The sequence below is a fragment of the Myodes glareolus genome, chromosome 12 (assembly GCF_982192425.1).
Source record: "Myodes glareolus chromosome 12, mMyoGla1.1, whole genome shotgun sequence".
NCBI classification, from domain to species: domain Eukaryota; kingdom Metazoa; phylum Chordata; class Mammalia; order Rodentia; family Cricetidae; genus Myodes; species Myodes glareolus.
In genome coordinates, this window is record NC_142037.1 from 62,794,169 (window position 1) to 62,816,795 (window position 22,627).

Here is a 22,627-nt window from a genome sequence, read left to right on the forward strand (position 1 = left end):
AGGGAAATACGCTGAACATAAAAATATCGTGCCTACCTTCTGTCTTAATTTTTTATATGTAGGGATGTTTTGACTATGTGTATGTCTGTCCACCACATGTATGTCTGGTGCCAATGGAGATCTGAAGAGGGCAATGAACTCCCTGTGACTGGAGCTCCATATTATGACTGGGAGCCACCATGTGAGCGCCGGGAATCAAACATGAGAACTCTGGACGAGCAGCGAGGGTCTTAATGCCTGAGTCATGGCTATGGGCACCATGCCTTCTTTATTCTGTTTAGGCAAAAGGGTTAGGCAACGACCAAATATAAGTATAAGCCTCTGCCTGTAAAATCTTTTAAAAACGATTTAGCATTTTACAAAATACCTGAAAGTTGTGATTTCAATATCAGAACATTAGTGATTCTGATTTCTTATGTTAAATTCTATAAAAGAGAATTAAATTATTGGCAAAAGTTTGACATAGTACTGTAGCAGTAAGTCTTGGCATGGGTTTTTATTTTACATAAAGTTAAAATGTAAAAAAGAACCAGAATAGAATGTGAGGGATGGGTGGCTAGTTGGGTGACATTACGCCACTCCTTTGGGGGTACAGTTAGCTTCCTTTTAAGTCATTTCTTTCATTCTTATAGTTCCTATTTTAATGAAACATTTTCAGCATAATTTCAGCAAGTAAACATACCAGACAGGGGTGAGGACATCTGGGGCTGGGAAGGTGACTCAGTGGCTACCTCACTGGCACCCTGTGGCCTAAGCACCCCATCACCCCATCATCAATAACAATAACTCTTAAAAACTATCTTTTTGCTGTTGATCTAAAAATTTCTGAACAACCTTCTTACGGTTCATGTTGGATACAACTTCCTATGCACGTATCTACAGGCAGAATGCACGCGTGTACTCCCAAGAGGTGTTAATGAGGTCCTGGGAAAGTAAGAACTCACATCAGAATTTTTTTTTCCCTGACTCGAAATAGTCAACACAAACTGATTTATTACGAATTGCTTGTCTTCTGCCATTCTGGGTAGAGAAAAGGATTAAGACCAGCTCAGGGCATTTCCATGGCATTTACCCAGCACAAGGTTCAACAAAGTCTAAAGAAAACATCAGCTATTGAATGGATTCGCGAAAACCTACCGAACAAAAATCACTTCTGTCAGGCCTCCCATTTCACCACCTGAAATGCTGAAAGGTAAATGTGGACCGAGACAAAGGGCAGGTGCTTTTTCATATGAAAATGACGTGCGAGCAATATGCTTAGAGGAATGCGCAGTTTCAAAAGGCCCGAGTTAAACAAAACACCCGTGTTCTCAGCGACTCTGTTATTTTCTCAAGCGACTGAAAAGGAACACCTTGAGCAAGAGGAAGCACAGGCATTTGCTCGGTTCAGAAGTGCAGTTTGGAAATCTGTCCCTGTTTAACTGTGCTGAAGCCACAGGGCCCAGACAGTGACAAATGAGCTGCATTACATTCAGGGCTCACTGTAGTTGCTGTGACAATCTGCTTCACTTGAGGAATGGCATTTGCATATGGGGGGGGGGAGCCAGAATCAAGATTTTTATCTTGTCTTCTGGGTTCTGTTACGTTTAGTTCACAAAAGTTCACAGATTGAGAGATCTGGAAGGAAATTAGGCGCTTTCAAGAGGAGGAAATAGAAACCTGGCGACCAAGAAAAAGCTGGCATTACCAGCTTCTCTGAGTAAGCCAAGGATGGACAAGGCCACATTCCCTCTTGGGGTTTAAAGTAGCCAGCACCACCTGGAGCTCTAAAATTAGGCAAGATGGTCAGACATGGAGCTGGGCTACCGACCTGAAGCTGGGCTGGAGGCTGCAGAATGTGGTTTCTGGAAGCGGTTTCCCGGTCTCTAGAACTCTGTTCCTACAAGCTGTGAAACTCTAACCCGCACACTACACGATATTTAATTTTTATGGCTAAGAAACTTAAGGTATTCCCGTTTATTGTGAAGAAATAAAAATCAAATAATAAAGTTGGAAATACATCTTTTTTTGCTATCCTGTGACACCTGAAGACATTTGTTTGTGTGTGTGTGTGTGTGTGTGTGTGTGTGTGTGTTATCAGTTTTTTCATGTGTGTAGTTGTGCTCACCCACACAAGCATATGTACACATGCAGATCAGAGAGGCTGACGTCAGGATACCTTCACAGTTGATTTCCCACCTCGTATTTTGAGATATAATCTCTCCTTGGATCTGCAGCTCACTGATTTGGCTAGACCGAATACCCAGGATCCTCCTGTCTCTGCCCTGTTCCAGTGCTGGGATCATGGAAGTATGTCTTTAGGCCTTTCTCTCTCTCTCTCTCTCTCTCTCTCTCTCTCTCTCTCTCTCTCTCTCTCTCTCTTTCCATAGGTACTAGAGGCTCATCACTCAGGTCCTCTGAGCCATCTCCTCAATCTTTCTTCTCTTTGCTATTCTAATGGAACAAATTAAAGTTTTCAGTTAACTGGTCGTCGATCCTGCATCTATCTCTTGAAAATATTTTAAGTACAAAACTGCCTGAACCAGGCAGACCAACCTATTGTATAGTATGTGCAATCCATTTATTTGTCTTGGTAATTCAATCAAACAGTCAATGTGTTACTGGAATTCCCCTGAATGGTCTGGACTAACTTCTTCATTGTGTGTGAAAATGACTAAGTGTCTTCCCCATGCTGTTCTAAAGGCAACCCCTGATAACAATGGTAAATAAAATGTTTGCTAGGACCTGGGAAACTCTCCACACGCCGTGACCTTTTCTAAGCAATGTCATGATTGTAACACGTCTGACCTTGGCTGCTTTGTAATCTAGCAGTGGCAGTAGCTAGCCCTGCTTCACTCAGGGATCCAGTTACTGTTAGCCACTTTTTAAGCTGTTGCTCCACACTGCTTTAAGTTACTGCTTTAAGAAACCAGAAGATCTAGTCAGAACTGGCCGGGCAGACAAGAGCCTGAGTGATGACTTAGTGGATATACCGTATTGCTAACACAAAGTCTAGCCTTCTCACCCAGAGAGCAAACAAGGAATGAAAATATTCTCTAATAAAACGGACTTCACAGAAAGTAAAAAGTTCAAGGTCAAAGGACATTGTTTTATTTGGCCGTTCCAAGTGTATATTGCGATGCAGTGACAGCACCTATTTGCTATGTGTCTGGTTACCTTTTCTTAGGTTTCTTGTACAGAGAACTCTTCTAACCTGTCACATAAATGTGTGCCAAGACTTTCAGTTTTTCTTCTCACTTACGCAACCCCCACATTCTCACAGTCTCTGCTCCAGCCTCCCGGGAAATCCTAAGTGTGTCTACTTTCTAGTCTCCCATCTACATACAGGGATGGTACAGGATGAATCCAGCCATGGCCTGAAAGCTGTCTCAGATGACCCAAATCTAATTCAGCACCTTCCATTTCAACAACTTGCCTTTCCTCCTGCATTGCTGTAGCAGAGGGGTAAGCTTATTTACACCCATCACAAGTTGTCCCAAACCTTTCTGGATGGAGAGATTATTTTGAGACTCTTCCATAGAGAAATAAGGGAGGTATTCCCTGCTTGCTCCACCATGATCATTGCAGGGGCCGGCTCTGTCTTCCAAATGTCTGTCCAGCAGTCCTCTCCCTTCGGCTCCAAGGGGTGGCCTATCTTTCCTTGGGTTTTGTCACCATTTACCAGGATCAGTTTTGACGGTTTCATTATGGAGCCCTATGTCCCATCTCTTTCTGTTTGTTTTCTGCTCTGTATTGAACCATTGTGCAGAGAGCCCCCCAGCAATATGACAGCTAGTCAGTAGAGATAGCATCTGTCAGGAGGTACCAGTGTGACCTCTCCACAGCTGTCACTCAACTGTGAGTGACAGAGTCTGCTACAACAGGGCCTTCCCATCAAGTTTTGGAAGGCAGTACAATCAACGGCAGTAGCCTATAATGTTTGAGATGGGAGTCACACAGGAATCCGTAGGACAACCATTCCAATAGAGGTAGCCCATACCTAGCTCTGGGATTTTTATTTGACAGTCTAAGGTGTCCCCTAATTCAAGCTCCCAATGGTATGTGCATAGGAACACACTTTAGGAAGCTACTGCAGTAGGTTTCCACGAGACATCTTCAAAGGTCTTCAATATCAGCAGTTCTTTATTCTGTCTCCTCTGCCATTTCCTCTTAGCCTTCACTCCACTTAACCCTTCCTGTCCCGTTATTCTCCTTTCCATCTTCTTGCCGCCTGCACTCTAGCTCCACTCCTATGAAATCTCCCATATGCCCCCTTATTATTTTCTTGCTTTCTACGGGTGCTCAAACTTAAATACACATATTTACAGATTCAACCACCTATGACAGAGAATAGGTGGCATTCATCTTTATGGGGCTGGCTTACTTCACTCAGTATAAGGTGTTCCAGCTCCATTCATTAATCTAAGAATGTCATTTGTCTTTACGGCTGCACAGTGTCATCTTGTTTACACGTACCTACCATATGTTCACTATTGATTCATCAGTTGCTGGACATATAGACTGTTTCCACTTCCTAGTTATTGTGAATAGAGCAGCAATAAACAAGAAAGAGAATGCATTTGTGCTAGAATAGAAAGTCTTTTGGGAATATGCCCAGGAGTGGTACAGGTGGATCGTAGTGTAGGTATACTTCTAACTCTTTGAAGAACCACCATACTAATTTATATAGTGGCTACACCACTTTGCACCCCCACCAACAGTGAATACAAACTCCCCTTCCTTATGTAGATGTCAGCATTATCCTGATGGTTAAGGATGTTGAACATTTTAAACAATATTTCTTGGCCATTTTTGTTTATTCTTTTGAGAATTCTGTTTTGTTTCATGCTCCAGAGCCCAGAGTTTAACTGAGTGTTTGTTTTCTTGGTCATTAGTTTTTTGAGTTCTCTATATATTCTAGATACAAACTCTCTGTCAGATGTAAATATCTTTTTTCTTATTCTACAGACCAACTCGCTCCTCAAATGATGGTGTCCTTTGCTGTACAGAGTTTTAGAGTTTCATGAGATCCTCCTTTTTAATTATCTTAATGCCTGCATTGCCAGGACCTGTTAAAAAAAATCCCTCCCCATGCCTATAAGTTAAAGTGTATTGCCTGCTTCCTCCTCTATGAGATTCAGGATATGAGGTCTTATGTTGAAGATCTGCATTAGTCAGGGTTCTTGAGAATAACAGAACTTACATAATGAATTTATACATACATTTATACACACACACACACACACACACACACACACAGAGAGAGAGAGAGAGAGAGAGAGAGAGAGAGAGAGAGAGAGAGAGAGAGAGAGAGAGAGAGAGAGAGAATGGCTTACAAGCAGTGTGTGTCCAGTTAGTTCAACAATGACTGTCTATCAAGGGAAGATCCAAGACTTCATAGTTGTTCAGTTCATGTGACTGGATGTCTCTGATGGTCTCTAGTACACACCAAAATCCCAAAGTAGACTCTAATGCCAGTGAGGGAATGGACTTGCCAGCAAGAGCAACAAGCAAAAAGTAAAAGCTTCTTTTGTCTGTGTCCTTTATACAGGCCATTACCACAAGGTGTGGCCCAAATCCAAGGGGGATCTTCTTACCTCAAAATACCTAGATTAAAGGTGTCTTCTCACCCCAAAATATCTGGATTAAAAGTGGGTCTTCCCACTTCAAATAATTTAATTAAGAAAAGAATTCCTCAAAAGTGTATGGACTGAATGGGTTTTAGTTACTTCCAGATGTAGTCAAGGTGACAACAAAGAATAGCCATCACGAATTCATCCCTTGTCACCTTCGCATGCAATTATATCTCCTTATGTCATGCTTAATTTCCAAATCAAAAGAATAACTAGGTCAACATCCTACTTTATGGTTTGATGGGTCAGATTATCCTCAGCTCATGATGAGCAGCCTAGGTTGGCCCATTGAAAAACAACTTCAGTTTCCACTAAAGCCAGGTAGCAGGACAAGAACTGTCTCTCAATGAGAGAAGAGTCGTCTGTAGATGGTGGTAGAGCCTTGCTCCTAAATCCCAAAGGTCTCTTCTCTGATTTACCTACAGGGGACTGTAAAAGGCTCCAAACAGCATCCCTATCTGCCACTGACACCTCAAGTTCAATTGAGTATGCCGATCATATGGTCCAAGGCACAGCAGCTACCTATTGAAGAACCTTCTCTTCTGTTCCATGACCTACTCAAAGCTGGCAGCTTTCTGAGTCACTTGGTATATGGGGAGAAGAATATGCCCAAGTCAGGGATATGCTGTCTCTAGAATCCAAATAGACACACTAACCATTGTACTTCTGTCTTGGTGGTGGGAGGAGCCAGGTGCAATAATTTATCCTTCCTCGTAGAAGGCATATCTCTGCATGGGCCTCACCACTAGACTCCTAAAAATTTGACTGAAGTAGAAGGTCCTTGAATTTTGGTTAGATTTATTTCCTATCCTCTAATGCTCATGTATGACCTACAAGTCCAACATGGTGGCTACCTCCTGTTCACTTGGTCCAAACAGTATATTGCCATCAGCATTGTGGACCAATGTAATATTCTGTAGAAGAGACAGATGATCAAGATCCTTTTGAACTATGCTATGACATATGGCTGGAAAAATCATATATCCTCAAGGCAAAGCGTGTATAGGCATACTGCTGGCCTTCCCAGCTGAAATCAAATGGCTGCTGGTGGTTCTTACGGACAGGAACTGAAAGGGGGACATTTGTTAGGTTAGTAACTACATACTCTGTACCAGATGTGTTAATTCCGGTCAGGACCTGACTAAGTCTTCAGTAGTAAACAATATCAGGTTTTATGTTGAGGTCCCTTATCCACTGGAGGTCAGATCTGTGAAGGGTGAGAGACAGGAATCTGGGATTACTCTTCTGTATCCATCTATTCAGTCTGATCAACACCAGCACTATTTGTTGAAGATGCTGTCTTTTCTCCAAGGTCTCTTTGTCCAAAATCAGGGGGCTGTAGGAACATGGACTTATATCTGTGTTCTCAATTTTATTTTCTTGGTTAATGCATCTGTTTATATGTCAGTATTATGTAGTTTTATCACAGCATTCTGCGGTATGATTTGAAATCAGAATGGCGATGCCTCCAGAAATGGTTTTATGATTCAGGATTGTTTTGGTTACCCTAGGTCTTTTGTATTTCCACATGAATTTGGAGATTATTTTTTTTTCAATTTTCTTTTCGAGTTCGAATCTTGCTGTGTTACCCAGGCTGACTTTGACCTGGTAGTTCTCTGGCATCTGACTCTTTGAGTGCTCAGATTATGTGCACACACTACAATGCCAGATTCCTCTAATGAAGTCTTTCTGAAAGACCTTCACATCCTGGTTATGTTTCCTTCAGTTTCCTTCACAGAAGCTTCTTCATTTACTTGCCCCATAACAGTTTCACAAGATTTTCGATGTTGTTATCTTCTCATCTACACAGCTCTTCCCAGCCCACAGTATGTGAAGCCTGCCTGCATTAAGACTCTCCTCACTCTGCTCCGTGAAGGAAGCTTGTCCCACATGAAACCCTATGAACTGAGCACTATGATACTGAACGTGGTTTTGGCATCGCTTCATCCCTGTATCCCCTGGGCCTAACACAGAGCCCTATGGTAATAATTAACCAAATGAAACGGTTATAGTACAAATGTAAAATCTAGATCATGCCAGAGTTAAAAAAGCAATTTCTATTGGTACGTGGATATATTGCTTGCAGTGTTTTATCAATTGTTCTCCACCTGTCTTTTAAGAATATATTTCTTTGCTATATTTATATGTATTTGTGTGCTTCTATGTGCGTTGATATGTACCACATGAAGACAGGATCATGAAGAGGGCAGAAGGCATCGGCCTTCCTGGAACTGGAGCCAAAAGCAGTTATGAGCTGCCTTGTGGGTGCTGAGAGCTGAACCTAGATCCTCTGCAAGAGACGTAAGCACTCTTAACTGAACCTAGATTCTCTGAAAGAGGAGTAAGCACAATTAACTGAACCTAGATCCTCTGCAAGAGACGTAAGCACAATTAACTGAACCTAGATCCACTGCAAGAGACGTAAGCACTCTTAACTGAACCTAGATCCTCTGCAAGAGATGTAAGCACTCTTAACTGAACCTAGATCCGCTGCAAGAGACGTAAGCACTCTTAACTGAACCTAGATTCTCTGCAAGAGACGTAAGCACTCTTAACTGAACCTAGATCCTCTGCAAGAGAAGTAAGCACTCTTAACTTCTGAGCCGCCCCTTTCTCCAGGCCCTTCTCCACCTTAGTTTTTTGAGACAGAGACTGTAATTGAACTTGAAGCTCACAGATTCAGCTAGACCAGCTAAGCAGGAGGCCACAGGGATCCTCTGTTTCTGCCTGTCTAGCACTGGATAACAGGTGTGTGTCACTGTACTTGGCTTTTATATGGGCTCTGAGGCTAGATCTTGGGACCTCACGCTCCAATGAGCACATTACTGACTGCTATGTCTCCCTAGCAATGCATTCTTATTTAGATGAGCAGTATTATAATCTTTACAGTAAAAAGATTATTCTTAATTATAAAGACTTAATTGAGATGAGCATCACAAAAAAATCCTTTGCACATTCTTTCATGGTGAATATATATTCTTCCCAAACGCAGTTCATTATTACTCATGTAATAAATTCTATTTCAGTAACAAGTATTCCTACTAGTCAGGATAAGGAGATTAATAATCAAAATGTTTGATTCTCAGGTAGAACATGAGAAAATACAAAGACTGGGGATAAAATTACTCCCTCCTTCTTCTCTCCACATCACTTTGATAAATGTAAAGATAAAACAGGGCTCACAGTGAGATGAGGTCCATAAATACCTCACAGCAATTTTAACTTGATGATGTATGTGCTCACATAAATAAAAGTCAGAAGCAAGACTCACTTTGCAATGTATTATTAAACAGAGACACTCATGGGCAGGTGGTTTTACAGGTCTTTTAAGTGTATGTAAAAGATAACTCTAAGAACAGCAATTCAGTAAGATATAGCTTTTAGAATAAAATTCAATGAAATGCGTACAATTCAGATATGGACATTTGGATCACTGTTGGTCTCAGGTACAGTTTGACTGGAGGCAGTAACCCACTGATGGGTCAATGAAACGCCGTTCCCTTTAGTGAAAACTGGGTAATATTTGTAGCACTTTCAAAATATAGTGAGATACATATAAACTGGAAATAGATATGGAGGTTTCCCGCATCTATTCGAGGTGGCAGTGGGAAGATCTTGTTTGCAGGGGCAGATGCCCTTCAGGATGGTCACGGATCCTCCCTCTGTGCCGCCAAGGCAACTTGCACAGACAGGAATTTTCTCCCTTTGCTAGTCTTTTCCCCATGGAAGATACTTGCCAATGTGGCTGTCTCGCCCGCCGGATTTAGAACCTCCAGTCTTCATTTTTATATCTCATTCATTGGTATGCAAAGAGCTGTGTGCTGAGCAAGCACTCCAGAGTGGCTTGTCTGGTTTTATTTAGTGATTAACGCTCCCCTTCCATGTCTTCTCGTTGATTTTCTAACCAGTAAAATATTCATAGAGTGGGGAGAAAGGCCAGTCACCAGACATGGCACCGGTAACCTTGATTTGTCATGCCAAAGCATCCCAGTAGCTGATACTAACTGGTAGGTACGTGCTGCCATGCAGGGCGGGCAAGGGATAGTGGCTCTACTGAAGAGATCGGCCTGGCAGGTTTGAGAACTTGTCAAGGATGGAGGGAAATGACAATAACACAGACCCTAGAGCAGCCAAGGCCTCACTGCCCTGCTTTCTCAGCTGGATCCGGGTTAGTGGCTCTGTTCCTGGGATTCACATACCTGCATAGCTGTGTTTCGTTGTTCGGGGACAGAGAAATGTCAACACCCATCCATGTGGGATCTCCGTGTGTACAAGGATCCTAACACACACACTGGATATCCTCATCGTTCCTCTCCCTTGTGCTCACATCTGCTCAGCCGCCCATGAATGTTGTTCTATTTCCTTCACTTTTCCCCACATGCCTTTCGACCATCACATCTTAATATCAGGCAGCACACACTGGAGCTTGCTAGGGAATGGGTAGGGGGGGTCAAAGAGCTTTATAGGCTTGGTGGCACGAGGCATTTTGGGAAATAAGTAGATGTTACTGACTGAAGACCTAGGAAGAAAAGAGCCGGGTAGCCAGGCCATTTCAGGTTGGAGCTGGGTAAATGCAGAATAAACCATATATACCCAGACTCATCTGGAGACCTAGGCACGGCTCCAGCTAGGACCAGAACGCCTGCACTGTGGCATGCTTGCTCTTTCTTGGGTTCCTTGTGAGTTATCTACTATGCTTATGGGTAAACTCACCAAATATGGTTCAAGACTCTTTCTGCCCTTCTGAGATTCAATCTACGGGAACGTAGGAAACGTTAATCTGTGTGTTCAATCTATGAACATGGCCTTTCACATAAAAAACTGAAATGCCTTCGCAAGGATGTAAAGTATATTCCTTAAATGACTGTTTTATTCACTATGGCAGCAATACACTGTGTTTACTAAATGACTATTAGCTTTACTGTCAAATAATTACAACCTACACATATTAAATCTATTGGAGTCCCAAGTAAAGGCATTTAATTATAGCCATATGCTCATGATGACATATACCTATAGCTGGATCTCTTTAGTGAGAAACTACTGAATGCCTAAGATATGTTATCACTGTATTTACTTGGGTTATAAAACTGATGTCCAGAATCAAACATGTGTAATGAGACTTACTACAACTGTTTGTAAAGTTAAAAAAGAACATCTAAGGTTCCCGCACCTTAGCTAGCTGCTCCAGGCTTACCAGTTATGGGCTATAGATCGATGCAAACTTTTGTTCCTGCCTTCAAATTTCATTTCAATTTTTTTTTTTATTTCTCAGCATACTTTGCTGTAGTCTGGGTATGGTTTGCACCCTGACATTCCCAGAAACATTTGGAAAAACCAAACTCAGGCTGAAATCTACCCCTCACAATGAGGCATTAAGGGCAGAAGACTTAAGATCTTCAGAAAGTGTAGTCTACAGATGGGAATCGTGGTAAAGGCACCACATAAAGTGCGTCTTCTAAAAAAGCTGGTGTGGCTAAGTCTCTTACACATTCCTAGCTCCTGCCCAGGGCCAGCCGCTCAGGACTCTGACACCAAGAAGACTACTATCTGATGAAGGCCTTCAACCTTGACCCAGCTACAATCATGATCAACCTCATTTCTTTACAACTCGCCTAGTCTATGAAATTGTACTATCAGCATCAGAAGATAAATCAAGGCAATTACATGGTTCATATTCAGGAACGCTTTGGTAAGGACTTACAAGATCCTTACTAAGATAAGATCTGCCCTGAAAATGGTCAGTGAAGACTCAGGTGGACTCAGTATCTTCACCAGCTCTGTGCTTTATCTAAGAGTCAGTAGCTATTGGAGAGTGGAGTTGTCCTAAAAAACGGAGTGCAGTGTACCATGAGCTATGCATTAGCGACACAAACATTGGAACAGGATTGTCACAAATATCTACCACCAGGACAAACAGCTGCCACCAAATCACCCCCAAGCCACTTTAGAATCTCATTCAGGGGAAAAAAAAATAGAGAAGTTGATTTAGAAGAAAGAAATCCATGAATAGCAGGATGAACTGATGAGTCAAGGGAAAAGTGAGAATCCGTGGAATCTGCAGCCACTTAGGACCACCGTGTGTGGGAGTGAGTGTGGAGCTGGAAGTGGCTCTTGAGTGCATCAGCACACGGAACTTATAAACAACAGATGATCCGGCCACAGCATATGCTCCTCTCATCAGGGGAGGCGTTATTAATTCGTGTGCAGTTTCTTTTTAAAGATAAAGAAGAGCAGATATCAGAGACTGTTGAGTCGGCATTGGTTACCAGTTTCAAACATCCCCAAGGAACTCCCGATGAAGTTGGATAAATGAGAAATGTATCTCCCTCACGTTCAGCAGTGTATTTTTCATATAAGTTTTAACAAACATTTAGCAAGGCTGGCCCATTAAGCCCAGATTTATGAGAGAGGCACAGTATTAATTTATAATGTGAAATATTTCAAATATCTCAACTCTTTTGAAAGAGAATATATATATATATATATATATATATATATATATATATATATATATATATATATATATAATGCTGGAGTTACGTTTACAAGGTTGGTTTGCAGTTTACCTCTGTCTTTCACTCATCATTAAACTGAAAGACATGAACACTGATAGACATGTCTTATTTTCAGTACGTCACACACAGCACGAGGGCAGTCAAGTTTCCCACCTAGAGCAGCTGCAACAGCTGAGTCTAGTGCCCCATCTAGTGGCTGTAAGAATTACTGACACCTGTGTGTTAAAAAACCAACACTGTAGAAATTACTATAGCATTTAAGCTTCCAGTGACTCTCAACCTTCCTAATGCTGCCACCCCTTAAAAGAGTTCCCCCTGTTGTAGTGACCTCCAACCATAAAAAGTGTAGTTTTGGTACTGTCTTCTAATGGTATTAGGCAACCCCTCTGAAGGGTTCATTTGACCCTCCAAAGGGTCTTGACCTACAGGTTGAGAACCAGTGCTTTAGCCAATATGTGAGCATTCTAAATTATACCCATGTTTTATTTTAAAAATGCATGCTTAAATAATTTAATATACCATGCACTATCTTTAAATGAAGAGAGTCAACAGCAGTTATTCACAGCACAAATATGACTCCATTAATTTAAATCTTCTGCATTTTCATTTAAATATAATGTATACATCACTGAGTGGGAGAAAGACCCAATGCAGAGAAGAGGCTATGAACAACAGGCCTGCTGGAGAAAGTGTGGCTCTTGAGCTACATTTTCTCTTTGTGATGTTTCTTTAACAATGTAGCCTGCACAGGGTTTGCTACAACATTTCCAAATACTTGCTAACATATCCGTGTTAGTACCTAAGTTACACAATAACAAACTACTTTTAAATTTAAATTCTCTCCAAACTGCTTATTGCTAATATCTCGAAAGGGGCCTTTTTCTGCATCCCTACAACTGTTTACAACTTTAATTTAAGGAAATTTAATTAATTTAATCTAAGGACACACACAACTGATGAGGCACTAGCAAATTGCAGAAAGTTAAAGTTTTCACAGGAAAATGACTGTGACTTCCTTAAAGCAAGTTTCTCACTGCAGCACGCTCCCCTCCCATAGCGTGCTTGGATTTCATAAGTCATCTGTTCTAATCCCAAGCTCCACATTAAGTATTATTGGTCACACATAAGGATCTTACTCAACATGCCTGAAGCAAAGGTAAGGCTAAGAAGATGTTTATTAAAAGCATGCGAGCCAGCCCGAATTTCTATAGAACCAGTGTTGATTACATTTTACTCACCAGGTTGTGAAATCTTGTGTGTAATTATAAATTATAAGCTAGCCTGGGATCACTTGTCACCAGTTTCAACAAGTTCACCAAATTTTACTCTTTCTCCCTATTGGACAATAATGCCACTTTTAACTGTCGGTTCAAGAGACTACGACTGCACAGACTAGAGTGGTCCCTTAGTACCAGAAAACCGGTTCTCGCCCGGTCCCCAGCCCCTTTGGATAACAAAACTCATGTTCAAGGCTTAAGACAGAAACCAGTGAGCTATTTGCATGCAACCTCCACGCATCTTCTTGTATCCTTGCGATAAGATCTCGTTACTTACAGTACCTGATACAATGCAAATACTTCCCACAGCTGCTAGAGACACAGCTGAGGAGTGCTGACAAAAGAAGCCCACAGAGGTTGAGCACAGCCCAGGCCTAGTTGAACACACAGAAGCAGACCCTTTGGATACAGAGGTCTGCTCTAAGTAATCCTGTGCTCAGTGAGTTAATGGATTTGGTACATTTGGGGCTTTGAGCAGAAATTTAGCAGAGATATTTTGATGCAGACTAGAGGCAGCATAGTTAGCGGTTTAAAAGACCTGACAGCCTGCCCCATGGTGGGTATTTTCTTTGCATTTGTCATGTTCAATCTGCCCACGATTAACTGGCAAAGATGGAGACATTGAAGGAGAGAGATGGGAGGGACCATTCAGATGTTTCCAGATTATTGAATTCAACATGTTACAATCAAGTCACTATGGGGACTTATAATACTTATTTCTAGATTGGGAAAAGTGTAGATAAACTCCAAGCCTGACAATATTCTAGCAAGTTGTCCTTTGTCTCCAGGTGTTGCCCCAGCATCACTTCCAGGGAAGTCATTTCAGGAGTGGCTCCAGGATTTCAAGTCAAGCAGAGAGACCTCCGTTTCTACTGCAGCAGATATACTAGACCTAGTTGGCAACACTCCTTGATCGAGGTGACCCTAGGGAGTCAACTCCCAGAAAGCTTCAGTGCAAATTGTTCACATTCAGAGATGGTCATAAAGAGGGTCTCTTCCCGCAACACATAAGGACCACAATGTGTCCTTAAGTCAATGTGACAAGGTACGGCTGACAAAATGGGGAGTATCCGAACTGGAGATCAGGAGGATGCTGTGGCTCACAGTGGGGCCGAGAAGACCATTAGAGCCGGTCGGGGACAGCAAATGCGTGGTCACTCGAGGGAGCTCCATTCATCTGGGCGCCCCAGACTGCACCATAAGAGATGGAGGCACACTGACAAAGAATAGGCCTCTGTCTTCCAATTCCTCAAAATGTCCTGCTGGCAAATAAGCTGCTAGTGCGTGCGCATTTATAGGGAGAGCGGGAGACATAGCGCTGGGGCAGCTGTGTCTGTGTGAGAAAGATCTCAACAGCTGCAGCTGCCAGGTCACCAAGCAGACTGAGGAAGACACAAGATGCGCAAGTGTGCAGGAAACAGCAGAGTGGCGACTTGTTCCTGTGAGACGTGACAGGCAAGGGCTCCCTCTAATTAGAAAACATATTCTATGTTCTTACGTGTAAGGCCACTGTGACCTTCAAAGTCTATGAAGTCATCTTTTTAATAAGTCCAGCTCATTAATCCAGCTTCAGCAATCAAGGTTTATGTTGCTTTGAATGGGGGTGAATACATGGCATCCCTTCTCCTCACTTGGTGTGCATCAAAATTTGTAAGATGCAATCCAGCAGTGCTGGGGAAAAATGCCCTTTAATCACATGTGATGAAAAACCCTCCCCTCTTTCACTGTGTATCACTGAATAAACAGAGCAGGGGTATCTATGTGGAAATGAGGTGAATATATGTTCCAGAAAGCTCAAGGAGAATGGGAGCAGCTCAACCTATGTGATGATCCCCTGAAGGCAATTTGTGTGTCTGTGTGTGTGCGTACGTGGGTGTGGAAATTGTCCCCCAACAATCAGTGACACGGTCCCATCACACTTGCTGCCATTATTTCTGTTTTTCATCTGTTAATAGAAGATACATGTGGAGTTCCATGTCTTTATGTTCATTTTTTATTTTGCCTTAATGTTTAAGAAGGTGATTTAAAAACAGTCCAGTGGGCTGAGGATGGCGCTCAGGGGTCCATCCCTTGGCAGCATGTGTAATGCTGTGGGTTCCCTTCCCAGATCCGCAGGAAATAAATAAGCGAACCACAAAACTAGAAGTAGTGCCTGAGAAACAGGTGAAAACGTCTCACGGGGAAGTTCACAATTAAAGGAGAGGGGGGAGCCTGGAGGTAAGGAGAAAGGGGAGGGGGCTGTCATCCGAGGCGACGTGTAGGAGAGGCCATCAGAAACCATAGACTAGCAAAAACTCCGGTTCCTAGCAATGGACACTGGTTAGTAGGGTCCAAAAGACCTGTACAAAAGCATAGGCAATTGCCATTTCCCCTGGCTGCCTCCCTGTTTAACTGGGGTTGCCCTTGATACAAAGATGCTACTTTACTCTGAAGTCACAGTCTGCCAAATATAACACCCTGTGCTTGGTATGGGAGGGACATTTCTCCCTGAGTTGATCAGGGGTGTCGCAGAAACCCCCCCAAACAATACAAGCTTTTGTCATTGTCCTTGGATACCCACCAGGGCTTGGTGGTCAGACCCCATTGCTAAAGTCATAGCAGACTTTGGTCACAGGGTATGGAGAAACCTAGTTAGTACTGACCAGGAAGCTTGCTTCCTATTGGCTAGCTGTCATAGTACTGGAAGGTGCAGTGCAGGCTGATGAGGCAGTGTGAGTCATCAACAGTTTTACTCAGTTGTAAACCCTGTGAGCCTGAGTAACACCCAGCATGACAAGATATGTTCATGCGTGCAATAGTGGAGTGATGAAACTCTGCTTAGACCCATAGGCTTACAGCACTTGTACCCATTGCCAGCCCCTGTAGGCAGCATGCACGATTAAAGCCTCTGGCTCATGTCTTTGCAAACAGATGTAGCACCATGGGCTAAAGAAAATGCAAAGACGGCCAGTCTTTGATTTTGCTACTTCACCTGAAAAGTGGTTGCCTGCATGGTTATCTTGATGGTATGATGGAGAACACGTTTACACAGCCACACAGGAATCTGTTCCATTTGAAATTTCCCATGAGAAAACCATGCTGGCGTCTGGTCTGTGCCAGTGATAGACACTGGGCAGGACTTACTTGGCCGTGACCTAAGTCAGCTGCAAAGCCTATGACTGTTTCCCTGTCTCATCTGCTTCTTTGGGTACCACTGACTCCTGTCACGAGTCACTTGTCTAGGGATGGCATAGTCATGGTGGCCCCTTCTGCTGCCTTCCGTGCCTCGCCAGTAGCTCCCGTTGATAGTACTCAGAAGGTACCCAGGAAATGTCAGCTGAGGGCCACACACACACATATGCACACACACACACACAAAGACCTTGTGGGCAGTGGCTGATAATGACCATTAGTGCTTTCTACACGGGTGGACCCCAGGTGTATGGAAGGATTAATAATTGAAATGCTGCAAACTTGTGAATTTCTTGCATCAATTGCTTTTCTCCGCTAGTATTGGAAATCCCCTCCTAAGGCAGCAAGATTCTCTGGGGAGAATCAAACTGGATTTAACTGGTTTTAAAAAAACACTGCAGTGCTTTGTGCATGTAAATTCTGAGTTTTATTTCTCTGATACTTAGGAGGAATAATATTGAAAACAGAACATATGTGACCTAATGATGGTGGTGGGTTAGATGTTTGCTCTAAGGAGGGGAAGGATTTTGCTCGGCTTGATGTCTGAGGTGCGCTGTGGATATTTTTAAACTCAATAAATGACATAATTATTAGGTGGCTAAGCTGACCACCAGAAAGATGATTAGCTCATTCTGGTTCACAAGACAGAAGAAATGAACTAAATTCAAAATATGTCAGTCACCGACTAACGACCGGGTGAGATGTCATTTCACACTCCCCCTGACCCCCACTGAGAAGCCCACGGGAGCTGTACCTGTGTGTGTTCTCCGGTGTGCCTTCAGGTGAGAACTTTTTGTGTATACTTTGTTGCATCCTTCAAAGTCACATCTGTGAATGCGCCGTTTCCTGGAGTCCGGGGATTCTGATCGTCTCTGGCGTCTTGTGCTCTCAATACTAAACGGTGAGATTGAACTGAAAAAGAAAGAGCGCCATTACATGGAGAAGCACAGCCCTTGCTCCGGGGCCTTAGCATGCTGAGAACTTGGTCGTAGACTCTACGGCCTCCTGGTCACCATGGCCATACACTGCCGTCATCTCCTGATGCGTCTCGATAGCTAAAGAAAGCAGCATGGCTACTCTTGGTTAAAGAGTCCTAGGGAAAGAAAGGCAATGCAGACAACAGCAGACTAGGCACAGTGATGTGGGTGTGTGGTCTCAGTCGGGGAGAGACTGAGGCAGAAGAAGCTGGAGGCCAGCATGGGCCACATTCTAAAACCTGTTTCAAAAAACCCAAACCTACCAAGCCAACCTAATGGAACAAACCCAAGTGGAAGTAGAGGCAAGAACGCAAATCTCCCTTATCAGTGCTGAATTAACAGCTCAGTTTTGAATGCCCCGTCTTTCTAAGAGAACGTTTTGGGAAGCCCTGCTCTTGATAACATCTCAATACGAACAAATTGAATGAGAGGGGCACCTGAACTGCACATGGCATTATAAGACCATGCGAAACCACAGTGCTCATTTCAAAACAACTAAGGTCAGCGTGAAAGGAACGGCATTAGTACATCAACACGGTGACTCATGACTGCAATTTCTGTGCAAAAAACAGAGAAACGCACTTGAGATTTAACTTTCCTACTTGGTGGGTTTTTTTTTTTTTCTTATTTGAGGTGAGGAATAAAGTGCACCGTCTTTAAAGATTAGCTGTACTACTATTATGAGAAAAAGAGACTTCAACGACGAAGTTTGGCCCAGACTTGCATGCTGTTTCACCTTAATGCCCAGTAGAAAAACAGGATTAGTTTGTAATGTCAGGTAATTCATTTACATGTACCTTTTTCAAACCTTAATCTCTTTTGATTGAGACAGAAAGAACATGACTCATCTTTTTATTAGCAACCCATGAAGTTCTCTAAAATTATAATGAAATAGGATAAAGAAGCAATCATCCCCGTGTCTTCAAGTTACATTTACCATTACTTTCCTTCTCTCTCTCTCTCTCTCCCTCTCTCTCTCTCTCTCCCCTTTCAGGTTTTTCCCTGTTTTGATGTTTTTGTTTTGAGATGCCTTTATTATTATGTGTCCATTATTAGTTATTCTATATGGCCTTCTATTTGGCTCTAAAAATCAAAATTAAAATTCAGTTGTGGGGGGAGTCAGGGCAGTGAGATGACCTGGCAGGTAAAAGCTCTCGCTACTAAGCCTGAACCTTGGAGTTCACACGGTGGAAGGAGAGAACCTGCTCTTGTATGTTTCCCTCTGGCTTCCATGATCAAGCCATGGCACAGGAATGCACACCTACGCACAGGCATCGCCCCACAGAAAATAAATGCAAGAAGTTGTTATTGGCAGACCAGCTCTTTTAAGAGCTGAGCACTACAGATAAAGAGGCCCCTTTGTTCTTAAATTACCACCTTGATTCTTTGTCCTCTTCCCAGAGAGAAGCCACTGTCCACTTTCTTCAGATCTTTCCAATTTAAACTTTTTTTTTGCTGTTATGTATTCATGGTCTATAATGCTGTGTTGCATAGATCCCCCTACACACAGCTCTACACTGTGATGAGCACCTCTCTCCTGTGTCCACCTTCTCTTTAGTGTCCCACCCTCCTCCTGCTAGTGCCTCTGCTCCACTTCATAGCATCATACCTTCTTTCTAGTCGTATATACTTAAATATATTGCTAGACATATATACCTGCAATCAGAGAAATTTGTATGACTGTAGGATCTTAATACCTCGTAAGTCTTGCCACTGACATCATTCTGCAAACTCATCTACCCTTACTTTCAACCCTCCCCCCCACCTTTTCAACATGAAGCATTTGAGCTTAGTCCATGTGGACACAATACTGTAGGTCATTTAAGTGAGATGTTATCTGCCATAACTTATCAATTCTCATATGTATTTCTCCACATTTGAAACTTAAAAGGAAGCTGCTGCTTGCAACTGGCAGATTATTGCAGGATAGCTGGCCTCGTTTCCTTTATTAGAGTCACAGAGAGTAATTGCAAATTTTACAGTCCCTATTCAATTCTGAAGAAGGGTTGGTCGGCTTTTTCTGCAAAGGATTAGGTAGTAACTACTTTATTTCGAAGTTAAGGACCATAAAGTCTTATGCTGTAATTAATAAACCCTAAAATTCTCTCAGGAAAGCAGCTATAGACCATATGGTAACAAAGAAGCACAGTTTCAATAAAGTTTTCTTGAGAAAAATAGTGTAATTGCCTGCATGTCATAGTCTGCTGGCTCCTCAATTATGGATTATAGAGGTTGTTCAACAAGCATGCATCCCTACCCTTTAAAACCCTATCTCTTAAGTGACAAACAGAGACCATTTCTCGTACCATATCCTTCTATTTCACTAGCCAACTGGTTTCCAATGTTTCCTTCTGGCATCTTCCTGTTTATTTTTTCAAAGTGTCTTTTCTAGTCTACAAACAGGAGATTAGGCAGCCAAAGCTTCAGAGTCGTTAGGATCAGATATAAATGCTGTTTATTGAGCCTCAAACCATTTAATTTGAGATCCACACTAGAGCGAAAGAACACAGGCTATGCTGGGGTGAGCCCCTTTCTAAAGCCTTCGTTATCAATCAGCGTGGATTTGTGGTTTTCCACGTCGTTGATTCAGTTGCTGGGACAGGAGCCTACTGTGAAAAGAGTCAAAACAACGAGAAGGGATAGCTTTACTCAGTCCTCAGGGTGACTCCAGCCTGGAGCAAGATTCCTGTGCACAAGAAAGACTGTGCGAGCCCTGATGTGGCGAAAGCAATGCATTTCTTAAATGTGTAGCCATGAAAATAAACATAGATTTTGGCAGTAGGAGCCGTATGAAAGAAAGTCCCTCATTGTGTTGTGTGATGTTCGACATCTTTCACAAATCAAGACAGTGATAGTATTTGTTTCCATGAAGTTCAAATGTAAGATCTATACTTCCTCGTTTATATGCTATTTCCTACACATTAACATACCCACACCACACACCAACCTGGCCACACAGGTTTGCCTCTGGTTGACTCTAACCAGTTATCTTGCTAAGAATTTGTGTATACCATGAGAAAGAAACATAAATCTGAAACCAAACCAGCTACCAAATTGTCTTGAAGGGACCAGCGCAACACGGCAGGGATACAATCCATCTACTGGTTAACTATGTGGCGGACGCAGAGGACAGAGGCTGCTGAGTGGAGGAAACTGCTTCACAACAGCTTTGAATTTAATGAAGGCAAAGACGTTAAGTGGATGGCCTTCACGTTCAGCCCCTAGTCTCTGGTTTTCCTCATTCTGAAGAATACTATTTTTTAAATGCTATGAAGAACAGCCATGTAAAGAAATCGGTACAACAAAAAAAAGGTATAAAGTGCTTTTGAAAAGTGTCTGACTGAGGGGTGGAATGTAGGAAAACTGGTTCTGAGGGCGCCCAGTGGCTCTTTTGTCCCTAGTTCCCTGTTCTCAAGAGTGCAGGCTCTGTTAGTGGATACAGAGGAAGCACCTTTTAAGCTGACTCTTTCGTGCTACCAGATTGCAGGAATGTAGTGGGACTATAGTCGAAGAGGACTAAGCAGAATACAGATAGAACCTTGCTAGGACATCCCAGTGCTGTGTAGGACTAGACTGTCTGGAAGCCAGGGTGTAATCCACAGTTAGCGGGCACTGTAGATGGGCTACAATGCGGGCAGGATTTGACTAAGCCAATTCCATGACCAAATTCAGTACCATGTAGTTTGACATTTATACAGCCTAGGATGTTGTGACCACTTAAGAAATGAACCATAAGGAAGGTATGCCTGCTTCATTTCACATATAATTTTGTGGGTGGAACAATGGATTCTCATTTGCTCGTTTGATTGTTACGTCTTCAGATAACAGACATTTGATCATCACTCCTTTGCCTCCTTCCTGAAGCTTCATATTTTAAATGGGTCTGGATATCAGGGATTCAGGGTTAACTATCAACAAACACACACATGTAAATGTCACTGTTCATGCCACAGTTCAGGAGCATGACATCCTCAGACGCAGCCATGCCCACTGTGAAATGTGTGTCTGAGACTGGTAAGTGAAAACCAGATTCTCTCCTGCTGGCATCCAGGTAAGTAGGAAGGGGTACAAGGGTGTCCCTGATCCCAGAGCACTGCCCTGTAAGATCTTATTCTGGGACTGCCTGTCATAGGGGCCAGTCATGATAATCTAAGTTTGGGCAGGTCACCCAAAGGAAGTTCTTTACTTCCAACCATTATCACCTGGGTCTCTGGCCATCGATAAACTTAAATAAGAGGCCTGAGTCTCAGCAGTTTACCCTGAAGCAATACCTGGTAGCAGGAAAACACCACAAGCTGAGATTACCCGACCCCTCCACCCAAGAGCAGACCATTCAAAGGAAATGCCTGACATTCCAACCGCTACAGATAGGATCACCTGCCAGTGCACCTCACCAGGACATCCCTAGACAAATGTCAGCCAATCAGGGGTCCTGAACCTCAGAGACCCCTCACCCCCACCTCTACTACTATAAAAACCCTATTCTAATTGAGCTCGGGGCTCTCTGTTTATTCTGATATGTTGGACGTGCAGAGAGACCGAGTTTGCAAACTTAATTAAAATAAAGGCTCTTTGCTTTGACATATGGGACTCGGTCTCTTTTGTTGGCTTTTGTGGGGACCCCATGGATTTGGGCATCACACCTGTAAGCATGGGTGTCTGTCTCACAGAACGGTTCTCAGTTCCCTCCCGGGGTTTCTATTCCACTCTTCACGTGTCTTATTTCAGAGCAGTGTGCCCACCAGTCACACAACATTGGGGCTCCCAGCCGACTTTGGGCTTCACAAGTCAGGCCTGTTTCTGTAAGAATGCAAATGTGCAAGTTACGACTGCAATGGTAGGTACAGGATTATTACAGCTCTACTTGGCAATAATCTTTATGTTCGAAATTGTTGAGATCAGGCTGTTGGTACTGTGTTTGCAAATTCAGTATTGCATACATCAAGAGCAGTGACCCTAGCAGGCCAGATGGCTCAGTGGGTAAGGTCAGTTGCTGTGCAATCCCAGAGATCTGAGGTCAACACCCGAAACACACCTGAAGATGAAAGGAGAGGCAATTCCTCAAAGCTGTC

General features: G+C 42.9%; 1 protein-coding gene across 4 annotated transcripts in view; it reads right to left on the bottom strand.

The window, feature by feature from the left end:
- Klf12 (KLF transcription factor 12) overlaps window positions 1–22,627 on the bottom strand; it is a 411,445-nt gene that overhangs the window by 14,669 nt on the left and 374,149 nt on the right. For all 4 annotated transcript variants that reach the window (XM_048422240.3, XM_048422239.3, XM_087912267.1 and 1 more), the window contains one exon: window positions 17,333–17,490. In XM_048422240.3, the coding sequence (XP_048278197.1) occupies window positions 17,333–17,490 (158 nt within the window). The remainder of the gene's footprint in view (window positions 1–17,332; window positions 17,491–22,627) is intronic.